General features: G+C 37.5%; 1 protein-coding gene across 2 annotated transcripts in view; it reads right to left on the reverse strand.

Moving 5' to 3' along the window:
* Positions 1-5,858: 5,858 nt before the first annotated feature.
* Positions 5,859-19,882, reverse strand: part of LIN7A (lin-7 homolog A, crumbs cell polarity complex component) — a 46,458-nt gene continuing 32,434 nt past the window's right edge. Inside the window, exons 3-6 of one of the 2 annotated variants that reach the window (XM_068190307.1) lie at positions 16,528-16,599; positions 13,992-14,201; positions 9,410-9,618; positions 5,859-7,976 (exon numbers count right to left, since the gene is read on the reverse strand). In XM_068190307.1, the coding sequence (XP_068046408.1) occupies positions 7,934-7,976; positions 9,410-9,618; positions 13,992-14,201; positions 16,528-16,599 (534 nt within the window). In that variant the 3' untranslated portion in view covers positions 5,859-7,933. Of the gene's footprint in view, positions 7,977-9,405; positions 9,619-13,991; positions 14,202-16,527; positions 16,600-19,882 lie in introns of both variants that reach the window. The other variant, XM_068190308.1, reaches the window with a different exon arrangement.

The following is a 19,882-nucleotide window of genomic DNA, read 5'->3' on the forward strand; positions in this document are numbered from 1 at the left end:
ATGGTAGCTGCAATTAATTGCACCTTCACTGACACTGGTCTCTGAAAATAATGTCAGGTGTTTTGCCTGACTTCTGAGTCACTTCAGCTGCTTCAACAATGAGTTTTACAGTCAAAGAAACATGCCAAATCTTCATCTGATTTGACACTTGGAACTATTCTTTTTTTCCCTCCTATTTTTTCCACCTTTGAAGATTGTCATTCTTTGACTCTTGGCTTACAGAGCAAATTTTCTTTAAGATTGCATTCATCTCCTCAGTAAGCCAGATCACCTGCATAGCCGAGCTGAATAATTTAATAAAGGCAAGATGATTGCATCTAAAACATGCATTGGAGGTGTACAAATTGTAATGCAGACAGCTGCTGAGCGTTCATTAGTTCAGCAAAGACTCTGGTTGGAGACTCTTTTGTATTGCATGAAAATCACTTGCACTTTGTTGGAGTCAATGACATTTCTCACATCCTTGCTCCATGCAGATTTAAATAATCATCCTAGAATTAGCCAGGGATACAGGGAAGAAACCAGCCTCAGCCACACCAGCTTCAGTGGAAGACTTTACAGCTGTCAGGAGATTATTATTTAAAGCAATTGGCATGCATTTTGACAAAATATATTTTTGGCCTTACCTTGCCTTAAAGTCTAAATTTGACAAATGGGTGGTCACACCAGACAATTCCAGGATGAGCATAGGTTTCCTGTTACCCTTCCTTGCCTACAATTGTAACCTTTGTAAGAATCAGGGGGTTTCTAATGGAACTGGAGAACTTGGGCTGCTGTTAAGCACCACAGTCAGAGCATGAAAACTGAACAGGACATCTGGTTCTTAACAAAGAGTGAAGGCTGTCAGAGCCTGGGCTTTACCTCTGGAGCTTGCTGAAGGTAGGACTGTTTTATCATTTCGACTTCTTTCCTCTGTCCTTTTTACTAAATAGTGGTGACAGTTTTCTGAGGGCTCCTATATTTGTCAAGGTGGTGCTTCTTGGGGGTATTGCCTTCTCTCGGGCCTTCCTGAGAGGAATCTGTCTGAGAATATAAGATGTATACAAAATGTAGCTCCTAGTTTGTTTTCCCTGCTGAAAAAAGGAGAACTTTTAGATGCCTGCATACTTCAGCTAAATATTAAAGCCTTGATTATTGTGGTGGAAGAAGAGGGAGAAATTACAGGAGTGTCTAGAAGGGGAGAAATAAAAATGCCTCTAGAGCTAATCCATAGACACATGGCTCTAATGATCCAGGATTCTATTTGGGTGTGCCTCTGAGGAGGGTAGTGCCAGGCAGTGGTACAGACTGTTACCATCTTTGAGAAAATTACAGCTACAATGGAAACCCAATTTGATGGCTATCTTTGGCAAGTCCCCTGCTAAAAGCAGAGCAGCAGCTGCAGTAGGAGATTCGTGGCTTGCATCAATTTTTTACTGCACCTAGTTTACATGGCTCCATTCAGCAAGGCCTGGAGACATGCTTCATCTATCATTTACTTCAATGTAGATGATACAGTTGCCTAGCATTTGGGACATTTTTTTCATCAGAATATGTATAATCTTCAGCAGCAGCAACAGCAGGTGAAGTGTGATCAGACCCTGTGTGCGGTCCAATACTGTGGCAGAATTATTACCCAGGTAAGAGCATTGCCTCTATTGCCATAATCCTGTTGTCACTTGCCATTCGTAACACAGGGAGTTCAGTTAACTCTTGTGGTGTTATTCTACATATAAATCAAGTTCAGTTCTGAACTGCCCACTCCCTGTAAAATGTGTGGCAATATGCTGAACGAATGCTGCGTACATCTCTGCGTGCAGCTCTTCAAAGCTAGGAGGAAAGAAGCCCCGAGCAGTGACAGCGGAAAGAACAGCTCTCGGTGCCATGAGCATCGTTTTACACTAGGCGTCTCCCTTGGCATATTTATTCAGCTGCAAGCTCCACCTGCCATGCCCACTGAACGGAGTCAGCCGGAGATGGGGACACAGATAGATTCGTACAACAGGGCTGCAAACCTGCCACAGTGCCATACACATAATGGAGACAAATATTGCTCAAAAGACCCAGTCAGCACTTATACTTTAGTCTGAGTTAACTGATGCTTAAAGCCCCTTCATATCACCAAGTCCTTGTTTTCCTTCAGGGTTATTAAGACCCAACAGTGAATAGTTTAATTTCTTTCTGTCAACCCTACAGACAAGATAAAGACAACATGCACAAAATCGAGGCTTGAAAGGTGGTGCCAGTTTAAGTTTTGCACTTGAAGCATGGTGTTAGTAATGAAATTAATATTTTGTTACATGTTTGATCCCTGGGAGTTTAAGATAGGCTCTTGCTTTCTCATTGCTTACTGGTAAAAACTTTGAAACAGAATTTCAAAACAAACAAAACATTGGCTCTTGGATGTCTTTTTATAATACGCTTCCAGACTGGATGGCTGAAGCCAGTGACTTAGTGTTAGGATGCTGCCAGGAGTTGGTTCCACATTTTTACCTGTGAAATTCCAGACAGACATGGGTCTACATGTCAGATGTGATGGATTTTCTTCACCTATAAACCTCACTTGTGTGTGCACATGTGTATGAATTCATGGTGTAATGTCTCCAGCAGGTCTAGATGTCCATTGGTTCTAGACAAAGAGCTGTTTTTTAAGCCAGAGGAGGGTTTGTGGTTGTTCCACAGTCACTGTCATGGCATAGATTGCTTTGTCAGCAGGAAACTAAATGAAAGTGAAAATTGCCACCTGATGAAAAAGGGGTGACTCAGGAAAAAGGTGACTTTCTTGGCCTATCTATATTTTCTTCAAGGTTTATCTACCATTTTTTGTGTAAGGCAAGTAAGACAGCTGACTATGGTGGCCATGAGAGGGCAGCTAATGGATGTGGAATGTAATGAAGAGCAGAGCACTCCAGAAGGCAGACATGACAAAGCCTAAATGCCATACTTGGCTGAAGAGATTTTATGTGATCAAGAAGTGTGAGGAGTGGCTCAGCCAACAGGAAACTCACATGGAAAGAAGGGTAGGGGAATAATGCAGTGGGAGAGTTGGAGTAGCTTTGTGGTGACCTTTGGGCTCTTGTCAAAGGGAATTTGTGAAGCCAAAAGGTGGTGTGATAGGATAGAGATCAGTGAAGTAATTCTGAGTTGCTCTCATCTGAGTTGGGGCCACTCTTACCCATCAAGCTGTTCATGGCTACCTTAACATACCCAGAATTCTTCCCATGCTGTTTTTTTTAAGCATTTTGTCTTGTTCTTTCCAAAAACTGCTACAAGAGACATTGTTTATCCTCTCAACATAAAAAAAAAAAAAAAAAAAAAACTTATTCAGACAAAACTAATATTCTATAATTCTGGAGAAGTTTTCATGGATATGGGAAAAATTTTAAGTATCTTCCCTCTTCTGTAGTACTGCACTGGCTACTCTGTACTTCAGAGGTTGTACTTTATGTTTCTTCAATTTAAACAGAAATATATGGAAGCGTCTCCTGGGATCCAGTTTTCAATTAGGCCAGTTTACACGATAATCTCAGGCTTCCAACCGGTCATAAGTGCAATTTATATTGGTCTGTTTTGGGATGTCAAAATTAAAAGGTTGGGCAAGATTTACAACTTCAGGCTTAATATAGTTTTCCTTGAAATTAACATGAATTTGTGTGTCTATGTGTCTAACATACCCACTTTGAGAAAACACGATTAGAGCTCTCTCAACTTGAGAATTGCTGGTGGGGAGAAACTGTAATAGGACTAATGAAGAAAGTCTCTGTAGGACTGGGAATCACCTTTGGGTATGACCTTCTTGTAGCACAATCCAGCTTCACACATCTCAGAGTGAGGAAGGAAGAGAAGAAGTGCTCCTCTATCCTGTCAGCTCTTTCTGATTTTGACAAAAGGAATTGCAATTGCTGAATCATATGCTTTTCTTGTGGTTGATGATTTGAGAAGAATATGTGAAAATAACTATGAGAAAGTAAATGGAAAGCTAATCAGAGGTTAAACTCCTATGTGACATTTTTTCCTCTTTGGAACTTGGCTGTTCCTTTTAGACATCTGCTTTTTTAATCTTTTTATTTAATCCTAGGTAGCTGCAGGTTTTAGATTTCAGAACTGGGCAAGTTCTGCTATGACTTTTATTATCCCAAATCCCTACAGTAGAAGTTGAATGGCTGTCATTTTTGTGCACCTCTGTTTGTAACCAGAAATCAAGAGCAATCGTTCATCTTTTTGGTTGCAGGTATTGTAAAATGCACACACACTAGCCCAGTGCTGGGGTGGCAGTACAGACTTCTGCTATTAGCATTCACAGGCTGAAGCTTGTTGCAATCTGCTCCTGTATGCACCACAACCAGAGCATTTTGCTAACAATACCCATGCTGAGCTCTTGAATTTCTTAGAATGGTTCAGAACATACATCTGTAGTGACAGGAACCTCCTTACAAACCAGAACACGTGCAAGGCCTCTTGGTCGTCTGAGCTATGCATGTAGAGGTTTAAGATTAGGGAATTCAAACACTGGGGACTTTTTATTTATTATTTCAAAGCTGTGTATGAGTGCAGCAGCAACACCCCCTCAAAAGCCACTATTTATTCCAAGCTAGTAGTTTAAGTTGTTTAGTAGTGGCTCTGCTTATGATCTTTTTAACAGAATGGCTTACTATATTTTAAGATATATGCCAGAGACAGGTGGAATGAATCACATTTAATGGATACCTCTAACTCTTGACTTTGGAAACAGCCAGTGTAAGCTCCACAGCTTGATTTTGGACAGCTGAAGGTAGAGACAATGAATTAATCAAACATGTATCTAAATCCTTCTGCTTGTTCAGACTGCATTCACTTCATGGACAAGCAAGGTTAACATGGGTCTGCTTGCAAGACTGTATGAGCACATCCCTAATTCATCCTGACCTTCTCATGGCTAAGCACAATAAGCTGTATATCTCACCACATATGTACTGCAGCAGGCAGCACGTTCTTGCAAACTGGCCCAGAATACTCTCAGGTTTAGAAATCTGTTTTGTTTTATTGGATGCTGGATATGGAAAGAGTCTCACTGATACTTATGGAGGAAGAGTACTGCTTCTAGCTAATAATCCACTGCTTACACATGGAATGGTCCTTAGTACTTCCAGACACTTTTCTGCATAATTCTGAAATTCAAGCTGGTGAGCTTTTTGCTTTATCAAAGACTATGGAATTCTTCAATTCCTTATAAAGTGCCAGTCACATAAAATGTCACAAACAGAAAAACTATGGCTAGCACAACAGAGCCATCAACTTCACTAAGTAAATACCACCAACCCTAAATCTCTATTATTATTAGATCCCGCATCTGGATCTTTAGTGTAAGTGTACATGATGCAAGAGTGTGTAAACAGTCCTTTGGCTACTGTAATAAAGAGACAAAAAAGGCATCTTGGATCTCCTACCTCAGTTTGCTGCCAGTGCAGAGAAACATGAGGGAGCCCTAAAGGTAAGTATAGGCAATAAAACTCACTAAGTTGACTGAAAGAATATCAATTTAGTGTAGTGTAACAGCAAATGCCAGGAGACCAATCAGTTAAAATACAATGCACAAATATCTGCAGACCTGCATGTGGAAAGGGTTGTCTTCCCTGCACTTCTTCTGAATACTAATTCAGCTGTGCACATGGAAGTACCATGTTGAATCAGGACTAAATACATTTAAATCAAAAATGAAAATACCAGCTATAAGCAAAACCATATCACAGGCTTAGGGACAGTGGTTATTTTGAGATTAAGTAGCTGTATGTTTTCTTGATCAGTAAGGGGTATGAAATCAACAGAAAGTTATTTCTTCCTGTTTCCACTTCAAAGTCATTGGCAGTTCTTACTGTTAAATGTTGGCAAAGACTAGAATGTTAATTTTAATGTGTATAAATAATTTATTGAATAATAATATATGAAAATGAATTTAATATGCATCTCTATATCAATGACAGTCTATTATTGAAATTTATTAATCAGCACATTCCACTCAAATTTTTTGAGGAAGAGGAGGGAAGGAGGTTGAGAGGCAGTTTGGAAAAATGCAGTACAGTGGGCTGACTAAATCTGAATACTTGGTCTCTGAAAATGCAGCTATCAGTGTAATCCAAATCATACCGATGAGACACATGACAGTTATATGTAGTCATAATAACGACTTAAATACCATCAATATTAATAGCAATGCCTGTTTGAGAACAGTTTTAAAATAGGTACGTACAATTTTATTAAGTATAAAAAGACACCGTGCAGAGCACAATACAATACATTTCATCTTCAGTTCTGGTAGTTCTCAAGCTCCACTGTCTTAACTGATATTGTCACCAATGATCGCTGAATATAATTACCTCTCTGTATAAAATGAGGCTTCTCTAGATTAATTAATGCTGTTTGGTTTTAAACATACAGTAATTTCCTTTCAATGGCTACTTACACTGATAAAACACTGTCAAGACTGTTGGCTAGCCTGCATTTGGTTTCTAACATATGCTATGATACTGCCAATTTACCCTGTTTTGCTTTGTATCTCTCTGTCTGAGAACAGACCCTGCAATATATTAATTGTTTCTGACTTTGTTCCAAGTTCACAACCAGAACACTGTTTCTGACCATTTGTACATTCCATTCCTCACATTACTGAACTTTTACTGACATCAGCAGGAGTTTCCAACGTGCAATGACTGTATGGTTTTCCCCTAATCTCCTTTTCTCCCCCAAATCTTTTCTAATGAAGCACAGAACACATGTAAAGATGATCTCTTTTTTTTAGGATTTGGGGGTCCATTTTCTTATTTTCTTGAAAGCAGATGATATTTATAGACTTCTAGCTTTGACTATCTTCTTTGGAAAAGCAGACATGTAAACTTAAAAACTTACAGATTTTGCTTGCACATTCCAATTCGGTTTAATTAAAAAAAAAAAAAAAAAGGTCAGAACGGTAATTTCAAATTGATTAAAATAATAATGTGTGAGTCTTAAAAGAAACAACTTACACTTCCTCCTCTCTAAAATATATTAACATTAGACTGGAAAATAAATTAACAATACAGAAGTGCAGAGATTATGCTGTCACAGTAATATCTGCCAAACAAAGCTTGGTCTTTTGCTAACATTAGCTTACTACATTTGCAATACATGCTAAGCAAAGACCCTACTTCTCTAACAGGTACATTCAGACAATATATATTTTATGGAATAAATATATAATATATTCAGTTATAGATTTTTGAATAGTAACTATAATAGATACAAGCAATACCTACGTTTAAAAATACAGTTCTAGGCTTCCCTAACTTTACTACTGATAAAATTAAAGCTGACCTAAAACTTTCTCACTCTGTTGATGCATAATAAAATATATGGAAACACCAAGAGTAAAAAGCCAATTGCTTCTACAAATGGAATACTTTATAAATATAGTAAATTGCTATTTCCAGAAGGAAATCTGAAAATTATAAACAGGAAATCAGGTTAAAACAGCTCTACCGGATATAGTACAAAGTGGTTATGAAGCGTGATGTACAAGTTTGATGTCTGTGGCAAAATTTTGAACTGATGTTTTTTATTTGTGGAGATAACTGTCGAGAAAGATCCTGCTCTCAAAAGCAGCCAATCTTAACCTCTTTAAACAAAACTTTCAGTGACTAAAGAAAGCCACCTAGAAATTTGTCAGAGTAAGGAGTGCAAGATGAGATCAAACAGAATTATTTGGAAGCCCTGGACTTTGCTGTTTCATAGGGTTTACCAATCATGCTGCTCTCCTTAGGAACAGAGTCACAGAAGTAAAAGGTATCTGTGACCGCTGTGTGCTGAAAAGCCTTATCATGATGGTGCCCTCCCTACAACTCATTTTAGTCTGGTACTGTACATTCTCCAGATGAATTCTGTTTCATGTTCCTGTAGTTGTTTTCTTTTGCTGGAATACTAGAGTACAGCTCTGGTTGCCTGATTACTGAACTCTTGATTGAGGCTTCTTCTTTCTCGAGAACAACCTAGAATTAAAGAAACACATTGCTGTAAGCAAGCAGAAAGAATTGAAGAATTAGGCTGGTGGCTGTCTCTGCCTGCCATTTTTCCCTTTAAATTTAAAATCAGAAAAAAATCCTTACTTGCTAATGAAATGATTTAGGCAACTGAAAAAAATAAAAAACTTCATGTGTATGTCTGTCTCCTGCAATGGCTTTGGTTTACATAGAAACCCCAAACTTACTTCATTAAATACTACTGTTTATACCTCTTGTCTGAGTATAGGCTCTGAGGTGGGATTCAAAACCTTATCAGGGCCCTTGTTTGCCTCAACAAGTCCGGAATGCTGGTGGTCACAGGACAGGGTGTTTACAAGGTGGGTGTTTTTTAGTACACCTATACTGTTTTGGGAACAAACAGCTATGAGATGAGGGTTGGGATTAAAGTCATTGAGATATGCTTCCTACTTGATTTTATTTAGGCAAATGGAGCATATCTATAAATGTATTCATAGCACAAACTCTCACTGATTTCAGAAAAACTGCATATACAGAGAACCTCTGAACCTCACACGCTACTGGGAGACTTGCAAGCCTTTTGGAAGTTATTGTGATATTGAATGTCAGTTAACAGTGAATTAAATACTTTGTACCAAACTGTATCCAAAAGCAAGCACTTAGAGGTGCCCTGCAGAGTAACCAGAATGAAGTCTGGGTTCCCTGTTTCAAGGAAGAGGCTTGGAAAACTTTTCTCCACCTACCACTAGCAAATCTTGATGTTTCATTGTAGAGTGGTAAGAGATTAGTTGAAAATGCTTTAAACTGTCTAAATCTGGTGACATATTCTTATTTGTCATAAATGCTCTGGTTGTTAATATAAAAAAACATTCCCAGGACTTCTTTCACTTGCAGATAAGCCTGAAGTGCAGAGTGGCTTTTGATCTCAGGGTTATTAGTAGGAAACTAGCTCCAGAATTTGCTAGTGCCTTTAACCTGTGTTCAAAATGCATCTTTACTTGGAAAAACCAGGTGGAAATGTACCAAAGAATGAGCTCTCATCTTGACTGTAGTAAGTGCTGGCTGGGCCCCCAAGGATAGCTCCAGGCCCCTGACTGTCCCCCTTGGGGCTCCCTCCATCCTGTCCACAGCCCAGAACCTCATGTCAGCCCCTAGGGCTGTCATCTCCTGCCCCAGCAATGCCAGCAGGGCCAGTCTCCAGCTCCCCATAGCCCTGCCCTGCCCAGCCATGGGGTCCCACTAAACTGGGCCCACTGTGAGCTCATGTCCCAGCCTGTCTCCATCCCCAGGCAGGTGCCCAGGCCTGGGGCTGCCCTGCTCCTGTCTAGGGCTGAGATGGGCTCTGGCAGCAGATGCTGCCCTGACAGACCCCTGGAAGTAGCTGGCCCAGGTGGGGTGCTGCCAGTGGACTTTAAGGAAGAACAATGAATCCTCTCACCTACGACATATGATTTTGCTGTGTAGTTTGCTGCTGTTGCTGCTGCTGAATGAGCAATTGCTGCTGTTGCCGGCGCCGGGCTGTTCTCAGCTTTTCGAAGCGGGCCTCCATCTCCTCCAGCACCTTGGGAGTGTAGCGCACCACCAGCTTCACGCTGTCCTTGGCTGCCTTCAGCAGCTCCACCGCCTTCTCGTGGTGTTCTCCTTCAACACTCTGGGAGCAGAGAGAACAAATTTAATAGTGAAAATGGTGCTTTGATCTAGAACTGGGTCTTTTTCATATGGAAAGTGTGTCAGAGTTTTATGTAGTTTCCACACCTTACATTTTTAAGGGACCGCTAAAAAGAAAGCATTAAGTAAGACATACACTGCTGAGCATGTACTAATTTTCAAGCCCTGATTTCTATGCTAATGTTGTTGGGAAGAACAGTAAATTTCCAAAGGGAAAATTCCAAAGGGAGGTGACTCAGCTGTTATATAGATTATAATAATACATTATTATAATCTATAATATATTCAATTTCTACCATTAAGTGGACTGACTGGAGTCATATGCCTTTTAGGCATGTGCATTGTTACATACCTTAAGCAAAAGGGAAAAATTTTTTAATGGTGCACAACTGTCCACATGTTGTAGGACATACTCCAAAAAACAAGTATCTCTTGCACAGAAAAAACTCAACAGCCTGAACATCTGTGACCTTCACATGGGTTTTAGATAATCTAAAAATAAGTCTTTTTCTTCCCATTTAAAATAAATCAAAGCTTTGCAACCTGCTGTGTTTTAAAACTCTTTTGTATACCATGCTTTTGGAAATATAAGTCTTAACTTAAGAGAAAGTGTACAAAATTTGGTATTGTTTCATGTTTTCTTTTTTGCTTGTAAATCATGGTCAGAATGGCATGGCATGGACATTTAGAGGAAATAAGAGGATATACAGTGGTGTCATTTTTGTTTTGCTGCGCAACAGCACTAACTTAGAACAGCCTATGAATAAACATTGTAACCTCCCAAGCTACATGCAGTAGAAACATTTGTTTGCTTTCAAAATGCTGGATGCTTCTTATTAACACCAAAAAGAAATTGTGATTGTTTTGTAGGGGAATAATAAGATGGGGTGTTTTAATACTTCATTCAACAACCTAGCAAACTGCATTTAATTCATGCTTGTTTTTTCTCCTGGTTGTCCCCAGCCTTGTTCTTCCAGTTTAGACAGTATTTTCTAATTAGAAATGAAGGGTTTGACTTTGTTGCTATGCAGGTCAATGGAAAACTTCCATTGATCTGAATAGTAACGATGCAGAATTAAGCCTAATGCACTGAGCCATAAGCAAAGAGGGGAAAAAACAACGGCAAACATAGCGCTGCTAAATACAAATCCTGCTCTCTGAACACACCTCACTCAGATCTTGAAAACCACAGTTTTCAGCTGTTATTAATATGATGGTTAAACTTGGTCTTAATGTCTTTACTGCTGCTTGCACTCCAGTTTTCAAGGTATTACCAAAGCTTTACCTGCTTACCAACAGCTGCAGAAGTGAAATAGCAGAGGTCCTTGGAGCAGGGAAAAGGAAAGGGCAAAGGGAGTTGTTTTGCTGTTGGAATGCTTCTGCCTCTGCAAACCTCTAAGGCTGTGCTGGCAAAGGACTGCTGCTGGTATGGGTCATTCCTATACACGGTACTTTGCTGACTGGATTATGCTGGGTGGGGGACATTGCAAGGATCTGACATACTCATGTTACTTTAGAACTGCCCACCTAATGGGCAAAATTGGTTTTGAAAGTATGTATTTACTTAATATATAATTTTTATTACATATACTTTTATACACTTATTCCTTTTTTCCATTATTGCATTGGCAGATTGCATCAAAGAAAAGGATGAAAAACACTACAGAGACAAGAACAGCTGAAAGAACTGCAGATATTGTGTGGGCAAATACCAAGCACTTCTCTATCCTGGTTCACAGACTTGCCATAAATCTAGAAGAAAAAAATTCACTTTCCTAAAGACAAAAATCTGTTAGCCCACAAGTTGGGAGACTGAGAAGAATATTTCTATTAGGTATCCCTACACAAATACTTGGTTGACAATTTAGTCATTATAAATCTATTTTGCATCCTTTCTCTATCTGTCTCACACAAGGTATCTGACAAATGCAGAATCTTTGCCAGATATCAACAGGCACCAGCAACTGTTTTTGTCAAGCCATCTGTAGAGCTTGCTGCTTTCAATTTCCTTTATTTTTAGGGGGTATGGGACAAAAGTATGTAACAAAATCCCCAGCATAATGAGAAAACACTGTTTTTTGACATGCAGCAAAACAGCTCAAGCAACACTCTTCCCAGTCATGCTGGGAAAACAAATCTGGATTCTGAACACACAGCTCTAATTTTATGTTGCTGATTATGAAGTTGGATAACCATCAGTGATTGAGCACAAACAAGTTACAGATATTTAATTTTATGTCCCACCACTGAACAGTCTGTTCTATTGTACATACTGTACATTATTTGCTTTTCTCCAGCTAAATTAAGAGAACCACAGAGTGAGTTAGTCCCAGTGAACAATGCTAAATTTATATTTTTTAGATTTTTTAAGATTTTTTAAGATTTTTTTGGTCCCATCTCAAGCTGTTTGCAAACAAATAAACACTTCAATAATTTTTGCCTTTTTACAAATTATATTGTGTGGGATTATTTAGCCAAAGACTGGTTTATGGACCATTACTATGAAGGTGGTGAGGCCCTGGAACAGGTTGTCAGAGAATTCATAGATGGCCCATCCCAGGAAGTTCAAAGTCAGATTGGATGGGATTCTGAGCAACCTGCTCTAGTGGAAGGTGCTCCTACTCATGGTAGGAGGCTTGGAACGAGATAATTTTTAAGGTCCCTTTCAACCCAAACCGTGCTATGATTCTGTGATTATTTCAAGTACACAACTTGAATTCAAACTTTTAATTCTGTTGTTTACACTCTGGATACAAAAATATTTCTCTTGCATCTCTAAATCAGCTTTCTCATGTGTCCACATGCAATTGGGAATTTTGTACTGTCTTTTTTGCTGCATTACCTAAATAGATATTCTAGAGCACATGCATCAAATTTTTGACTGGACAATCATAAAACAGAGGTGACAAGAGGGTCAAATTCAATATATCTTGACATCTGAATGTTCACCCCTTTCCTCTCTGGTCTTTGTCTAGACACTGTTGACAGTAAAATGATTTTTCAAGAATCATCCATCAATTAGTAAATTGAAACTGTTTTCGTCTACCTTTTTGATCACTTGTTGAGAGAAACAACAACAAAATTCTCTGATCAAATTTAAATCAGTGTGAAGTTCAGGCAACCAACTTCCTTAAATATTCCATTTATTTCTTTTTCTTTGAGACTAAATAATCTTTGCAGTGGGTTTTTCTTTCCTTTCTCATTGCTATTTGGTACAAGCAAGTTTTCAGAACTAGTATTTCTCTTTTGAGATCATGATAATTGATAGAAGAAGTGGTAAAAAAATCTGTCTGAAGTGTTACTCTAATATTTTGTTACAAGAGAAAGGGAATAGCTAGTGTTGAGAGAAATAGATGAAAACATAGAAGCATTTTTATTGTTTTTGGGCTTGCAACAAGGAAGAAATTTAAGTTTTAGTCTTAGATTTCTGACCGGACTCAGAAACTGCTACTCTGTGTCTTTGATGCATTTAAATACAAGGTTAGATGGAGGTTTGCATGGAAAAAGACTACATATTCATAAAGGGAAGGGTAAGGTTATGTGAATGAGTATCCTTATCTTCTCAATACTTTATATTCCTTTGTAAAAGAGCACACAAAGCAAAATGAAAGGCAGAATTTGACCTCTATCATGGAGTCAGAGCCTTATGTGTCCTCTAGTCCAACAGCCTTTTTTTTTATTACGTCCCTGCTGACATTCACAGTGGAATTACTACAAAATACTCCACCTTCATTTAAATGAAAAATGACCATGAAAAAAATGTACCTTTTTACCAAGCATATATGCTCCCTGTATGGGAGCATTTGTACTGCTGACAAAGATATCACAGCTGGATGAATACCTCTAAAATAAATCTAGAATTTAGATTCTAGATTTGCGTATCTCTACTGCATATCAGCACTAATGTGCTGACCAAATTTCTTTCAATTTTATGTGTTGAAAAGCTTTGAAGGTCACAAGACTACAAAAGTGCCACTGTGTCATCACTGTGCTTGGAAAGGGCTGTGTGCCTTGAAGGCTACAAAATGAAAGAATGACATTGTTATTAAGCTTTTACTGCAAGAGGAATTTACAGAATTATCAATTATCATTAAGGACATAGGTTCCTTGTAAATTAGGCAGGTGGTGTGGATTTGAAATGAAGCTCTTCAAGCAGTCTCCATTACAACAGAAATTATAATGGCACAAAATTGTTGGTGGAGCTCTGCCTTACTGCACCACAAACGCACACTGAAGGTCTCTCACAGAACTAATTATTTTTGTTTCATGTGGCTGCATTTTAAATCACGATGTTAGAACATCTGTAAAAAATGAAAATCCAGATGAATATGAAAGCTCTATCAAATTTCCACATACCACTCCATTAACTGAAAGCAGCTGGTCGCCACGTTTGAGCCCACCATGCCTTTCTGCCACTCCTCCAGGAATGATGCGAGAAATATAAATAGGTGAATTTTGTTCCTTTCCTCCCATAACATTAAAGCCCAGGCCTTCCTCAGTCTTTGGCAGCTCCACCACTCGCGGGTGTGAATGGCCTTCACTTGCAGCAAACGCAGCAACTGTTGCCTGGAAGAAAAAAATGATTGATTTGGCTATTTAAGGGTAACAGTGATAGACACTTCGTTGTTCACTTGCAGGAAGAATTCCTTCCTGTGAAAACATTTCAGTATTTTACTCTGACATTTTCTGATTATCTGAAAATATTTAAAAAACACCAAGTTCTATGCCAATGTTTCTGAAATAAAGGAATAAAGAGTTTCGGTGACTTGTCAAAGATAATACAGAAAATTACCAGCAGAGCCAGAAGTAGGCACCAGGAAGCCTTACTCTGTAGTGGTGCACCCTTATGATCATTAGTGCATTTCTTCTTTGCCTTTTCACAGGGAGAAAATTTATTCCTGTGAGATAAGATAATGGGATCTCTAATGTGTTTCTAGTTGAAATTAAGTGGATGAACTGAATTTTTAACTCTGCTTTGCTTTCAGAGTTATGGAATTATTTATTTTAAATCCTCATATTATTAAATTAAAATAAATTTTATAATCTTTGTGAAGTCTTGCAAACTATATAACTTCTGGAACAGGAATAGGAGGTTTTATTACATAATTCTGTCAAAACTTTTATGGAAAAGTTAAATCTTAAGACAAAACCAGATACATAAATCAATTAGAAAATCTAGATTGTTTAACTTATTCCAGGGGAAAAAAACAAAGAGAATTTATATACTGTAAGTTGCATCCAGGAAAATATTAGATTTACACTTGATTTTTCACTACAAGCATTTTTTTACTTATTGGTCTTAATACTAATAAATAATTAAATAAACATTAAGAGAATATATTTTTAAAAATGTATTTGTAGTTCAAACTGCTTGAACAATTTTGCATCACACTAATATGTTTGAGCATCCTATAAATGCTTATGCTTAATTGAAGCTAGTTGATGATGTGACATAATGGATCATTCCCAATTACATGTTTTTGCACATGCAGAACTTGTCATCATGCATACATATTATGTCAGACATGAATGCAGTAGAAGAATGAAATGCAGACAGCCCAGAAATAACCAGGAAATATTGCGATATTGAAACATTGCTCTGTAACCTGCTGTTCTATATGAGTAAGAAATGAGAATGGGAAACACTAATTGGACTTCTCCCCATTTACTAAATAACATAGCAATAATTTCTATGTCTATCTGCAGTGTAAACAAATCAGGATTTTATATACACATTTCTCCATATAGAACGAAAGATCTTACAAATTTACATTGACCATTAGCTTTCAATTAGAAGGTTAAAATAAGGAAAACAGCCTACAGAAAAGAAAGTCCTATTTAATATGGAAAATACACTGCAATTTAGAGTATATTAGGTTATTTGCTGCTATTATAGAGCTTGCTTCCCTAAAATACTCTTAAATCATTTTGTAACACACTCCCAACCTTCCTCTTCTGATACAGCTTTAAATTAAAATATCTGAACATAAATACTTAATGGTAAGAGGTCTTAGTTCCACTAGGACTTCAGGGAGTTTATGTTCACAGGAATGGGACCGTAAAGAAGTATGTCTAAAAAAGGTTTATGCGTTTTTCAATTTATTTTGTATAAAATCTGCTATACCACATAAAAGGCAGTGTTTTGTGCAAAATGATAATGGAAAAGAAAGCCATGGTGGACCCCCTTGTTTGGAAGCATCTATTTTTGTACATGTTATGAAAATACAGAGCATATTTCATACTGGCACACAGAATGGGTTCTTTCATGGTTGTATGAACTCTAATCACTTCAGCAGCAGCAGCAACATCGCTGTCATTGTCTTAGGATATAAGAAAGGCAGGTCCACATGGACAAAGAGACTGTATTTTATTAAAACAGGCAATGTATCAGAAAAAACCCAGGCTTACATTTAGCTGTGGAGTCAATAAAATGTTGATCAGGCCATTTCTGTCACTGTTCCATCCTTACCATTTGCTCAGTACCTACAGCTCCCATTAGTTAAAAGGGGAATTTTGATTGTTTAGTTTCTACCTCCCAAATAACTGTGTCCTCTCTGGATGAGATGTATGGGAAAACAGTCCATTAAAATATTGGTTGTTGCAGGCAGACTGCTACAGAAGAACCAGTAGATTTGCTTTTGCAAAGCAACTTTTAAAAAAGCATCATATTCCATAAAATCATTCTCTTTTCTTAAGCTACAGAAGCAGCATAAAGGTTGAAATTTTCCATTATGATTGTTACCTGGGAAGTAGCACTGGTTCTAGACTCTGGGCTGCCACTGATGTCTAAATTTTCTTACAGTGTACACACGAATACCTGAAACACACACGCGCACAGTCAATTACTAGATCACTTTGGTAACACATATTTCAACAGCTGCACATATCCTACCTTTGCAGTGGCCCTGGCTCGGAATTCGGGGCAGCCATTAACAGTTATGGTTTCATGCATGTATTGATACACCTAAAATGTTCATGAAAATAAAATGGAATTAATTATAGGAGCAAAACAAGGACTTTATATTAACCCAGACAGGAGAGTCCCTTTCCCTCACAGAACTGACTTTCATTAATGCCATATTCACGCAATCACATAGTCAAGTGTCTGCTAAACTTGAGCATGCTTAGGTTAACAGAGAACATCAATCTGTGTTTCTTGTGATAATTTTGAAACTTAACTTTACATCTTCTAACACAACTCCCTTCCATTCTCTAGCAAGTAGTTTCCTAAAACCAGCTAAGTTCTATGTTTTCAAAAATTTTTGTTTCCAGGCAACTGACTTGAATGCAAATGATCTGAACTGACCTGAGTGGTGTGTCAGTCTCCAACAATGACTTCTTTGGTCTCTGAACTTTCTTATGAAATAAAAGACTTAGGAAACTGATGTTAAAAAAATATGTAAGCTTCTCAGCATACAGAAGAAGAAAAAATACTGCTCAGCTGAAGAATGGAAGAGTAAAATAGCTCTGGAGAAAGGTCACAGTACTACCTCCCATCAACTATAACTAGGAATGTGAAAAGGGTTGAGAGTCTGGTAGGTCAGGTCAGACATGGTCAATGAGTAAGATTATCCTTTAAAAAGAAATTTTACATACACATAAACTACATAAAATCAACACTGCCAATATATGTAAAATTCTGTCTTTTTTTTTCTGGTATACGCTTGTGGTCCACTTTCTCTGGTCCTTATCTCTTCATTTTAAACATCTCCAGTAAAGAGAAAGGAAAAGGCTTTGTCTTACATTGCCTTTGCTCTCTAGATTTGTCACACTTTCAGAGCAAAAATAACAAACAAAGCATTGATACTAGCCAGTATTTTGAAAGCAAACTTAAAAAATAAAAATATTTATATATAACACACAGAAAGTTTTTTGGAAGACAAAGGTGAATGCAAACAAACCAAACCTTTTCTTTAACTGTCTTATAAAACCAACAAATTTAAAGTTTCTATATGCTACTGGTTTACTGTGGGTATTTTCTTGACCTAATTCATCAGAAATTTTGTCATTTCATATGCTCTATGTCTCAGCTGCACTTCTCATCAGCGAGACCCTTTGCTGGTAAAGTATATTAGTTTTTATAGCAATCTCCTTAGGTTCCTTGAGGAATGCAGATTCAAATGTACTTTCAAAAATAAATTTATCTTTCACTGATTTGCGGATGCTTTAGCAGAAGAGCCAAAACTTTCCCCTTTGGTAATGTAAATGTTACTTTGGCAGAGAAGTACTTAACTGACCTACAAACAATGCCTTGTCCCATTGATAGTCCTATCCCCCTGTCCTGATGACTTGTTTTGCAGTACCATAATGATGCATCTCTCCCCACTGAGCCTGTTAATATGAAACTTGACACACTGACAAGCATATGCTGCAAACATCTTAACAGAATTAAGATTTGTGGCTTATTTCTGACTTCAGTGGACAGACATACTGTTAATCAAGCACTATTAACTAGCAGAATGTTTGGGGATGAGTTATCCCCAGACCTTTTTTCTTGGGGTGTCATATACAAGGAAAAGGTGGAAAAGGAAAGCAGATAACAAATGCAATATGTTTCAGAGATCTAAAATATGACAAACACTTCCACAATACAGCAAAAGATTCTTTGTCTTGACTATTGTCAAGACTATTGTCTTGACTTGACTATTGTATTGACTTGACTATTGTCTTTGTCTTGACTATTGTCAGCACAGAACTGAATTCAAAAAAACCCTGGGCCAATGAAGAAAACAGAGACAAGAGGACCATGCTGTAAATCTTCCTGCTTTCTCCATTTGAAATGAAATCTTGCTTCCATTGGGAACATCAACACTGATCACAGCAGAAACCTGGATTTTGCCCTTATTTTTAAACATTTGGGAAAAGAAAGTTCTTTTAAGATCTGTAAAGGATTTCTGGTTTCTTATGTTTTAGTACTGGATGATACCATCATACAAATTGGTTTGAGTCTACATACTCAGCATTATACTACACAAATTCGTTCAGTGTTTATTGTATTATGCTGCAGGACTTATTATTACATTAGAAGAATTACTACATTATATAAGAAGAATAATTGTGTATAATTGCAGTAATGAATCATTACATACCTTTTTCTTCAAAACCCATAGTGTACTGAACCACTAATAATGCTGTATTTTCTTCAGATTTCCCCTCATCTTAGAACATAACAGCAGATTTTACATATTGTTTTTGCTTGCACAGCTTTAAATGCTGTGGCTTCCTAAAATGTCTAAAGGCATATATTTGAATATTGAACTGTTATGACATTAAATTGCTTTGAAAACAGGTCACAGTATTTCATACAGAGGAACAGTTACTAAAAAGTTCTTTAAAATATTAATGACTAAGGTTGATAATCACAAAGCTGAACTGAAAAATGATAGATTAATTTCATTGTTTGTTAGGTTTGAAGTCATGTAACTTCCTGTTAACTGCATCCTACCAGTATCTAGTTGGTAGACTTTTTAATATTCAGTATCCTGGTAACTAATTTGTAGAGTGGTGAAAGAACAGACTCACGAGTGTGTGACTAAATTAGTAAGATAAAAAATAATCCAGCAGCTCAAAAACTTCTGGCAAAATATGATCAATAGTGTCATATAATCCTTGGGTAATCTGTAAATTCTCAATGCTAACAGATTTAAAATGTTGTTCTGCAAATAGTTATTAGTGATTGTGGTATACATACCACAGTTCTTACAGAAAAAGAGTCCTGCATGTCAGATCTCACTGTCTTTAAGCAACAGATGCAACCAGTCTTGAATATTTGCTTGAGGCATTTATGATTTACATAAATCTAATTATCCTATTTGACTGTTAAATAATCCTGAATGTAATTTGAGTTTAAGAATGACAAAACATGAACACCCACATAACTTTCTTATTATTGAGTCAGTTTGACAACCAAACACAGATTAATTGTACCTGTTCCACCAAGCCCCTTAAACTCTTTGTAGGGTTCAGATCTAATCAGGGCTCATTTTTGAAATGCACTGAAGTCCATAAACAAACGTTGTTTGTTTTCCTGTAGTCACACTAAGCCCTTTATCTATGCTGTTCTCAGCACCACCTTAGCCATGATTTTAGCACAACAAATCCATTCTGCTCCCTTTTCTATGTACACAGAACACACAAACTGAAAATTTCTTTGTTCTCAGACTGTGTAAGGTGGCATTTAAATCCTCCTGATATGAAATATAGCTTCCTCTTGAATTCACTGTACACGACAAGTAATTGAAATGGAT

Source organism: Anomalospiza imberbis, chromosome 5, assembly GCF_031753505.1.
Source record: "Anomalospiza imberbis isolate Cuckoo-Finch-1a 21T00152 chromosome 5, ASM3175350v1, whole genome shotgun sequence".
Classification (NCBI taxonomy): Eukaryota; Metazoa; Chordata; class Aves; order Passeriformes; family Viduidae; genus Anomalospiza; species Anomalospiza imberbis.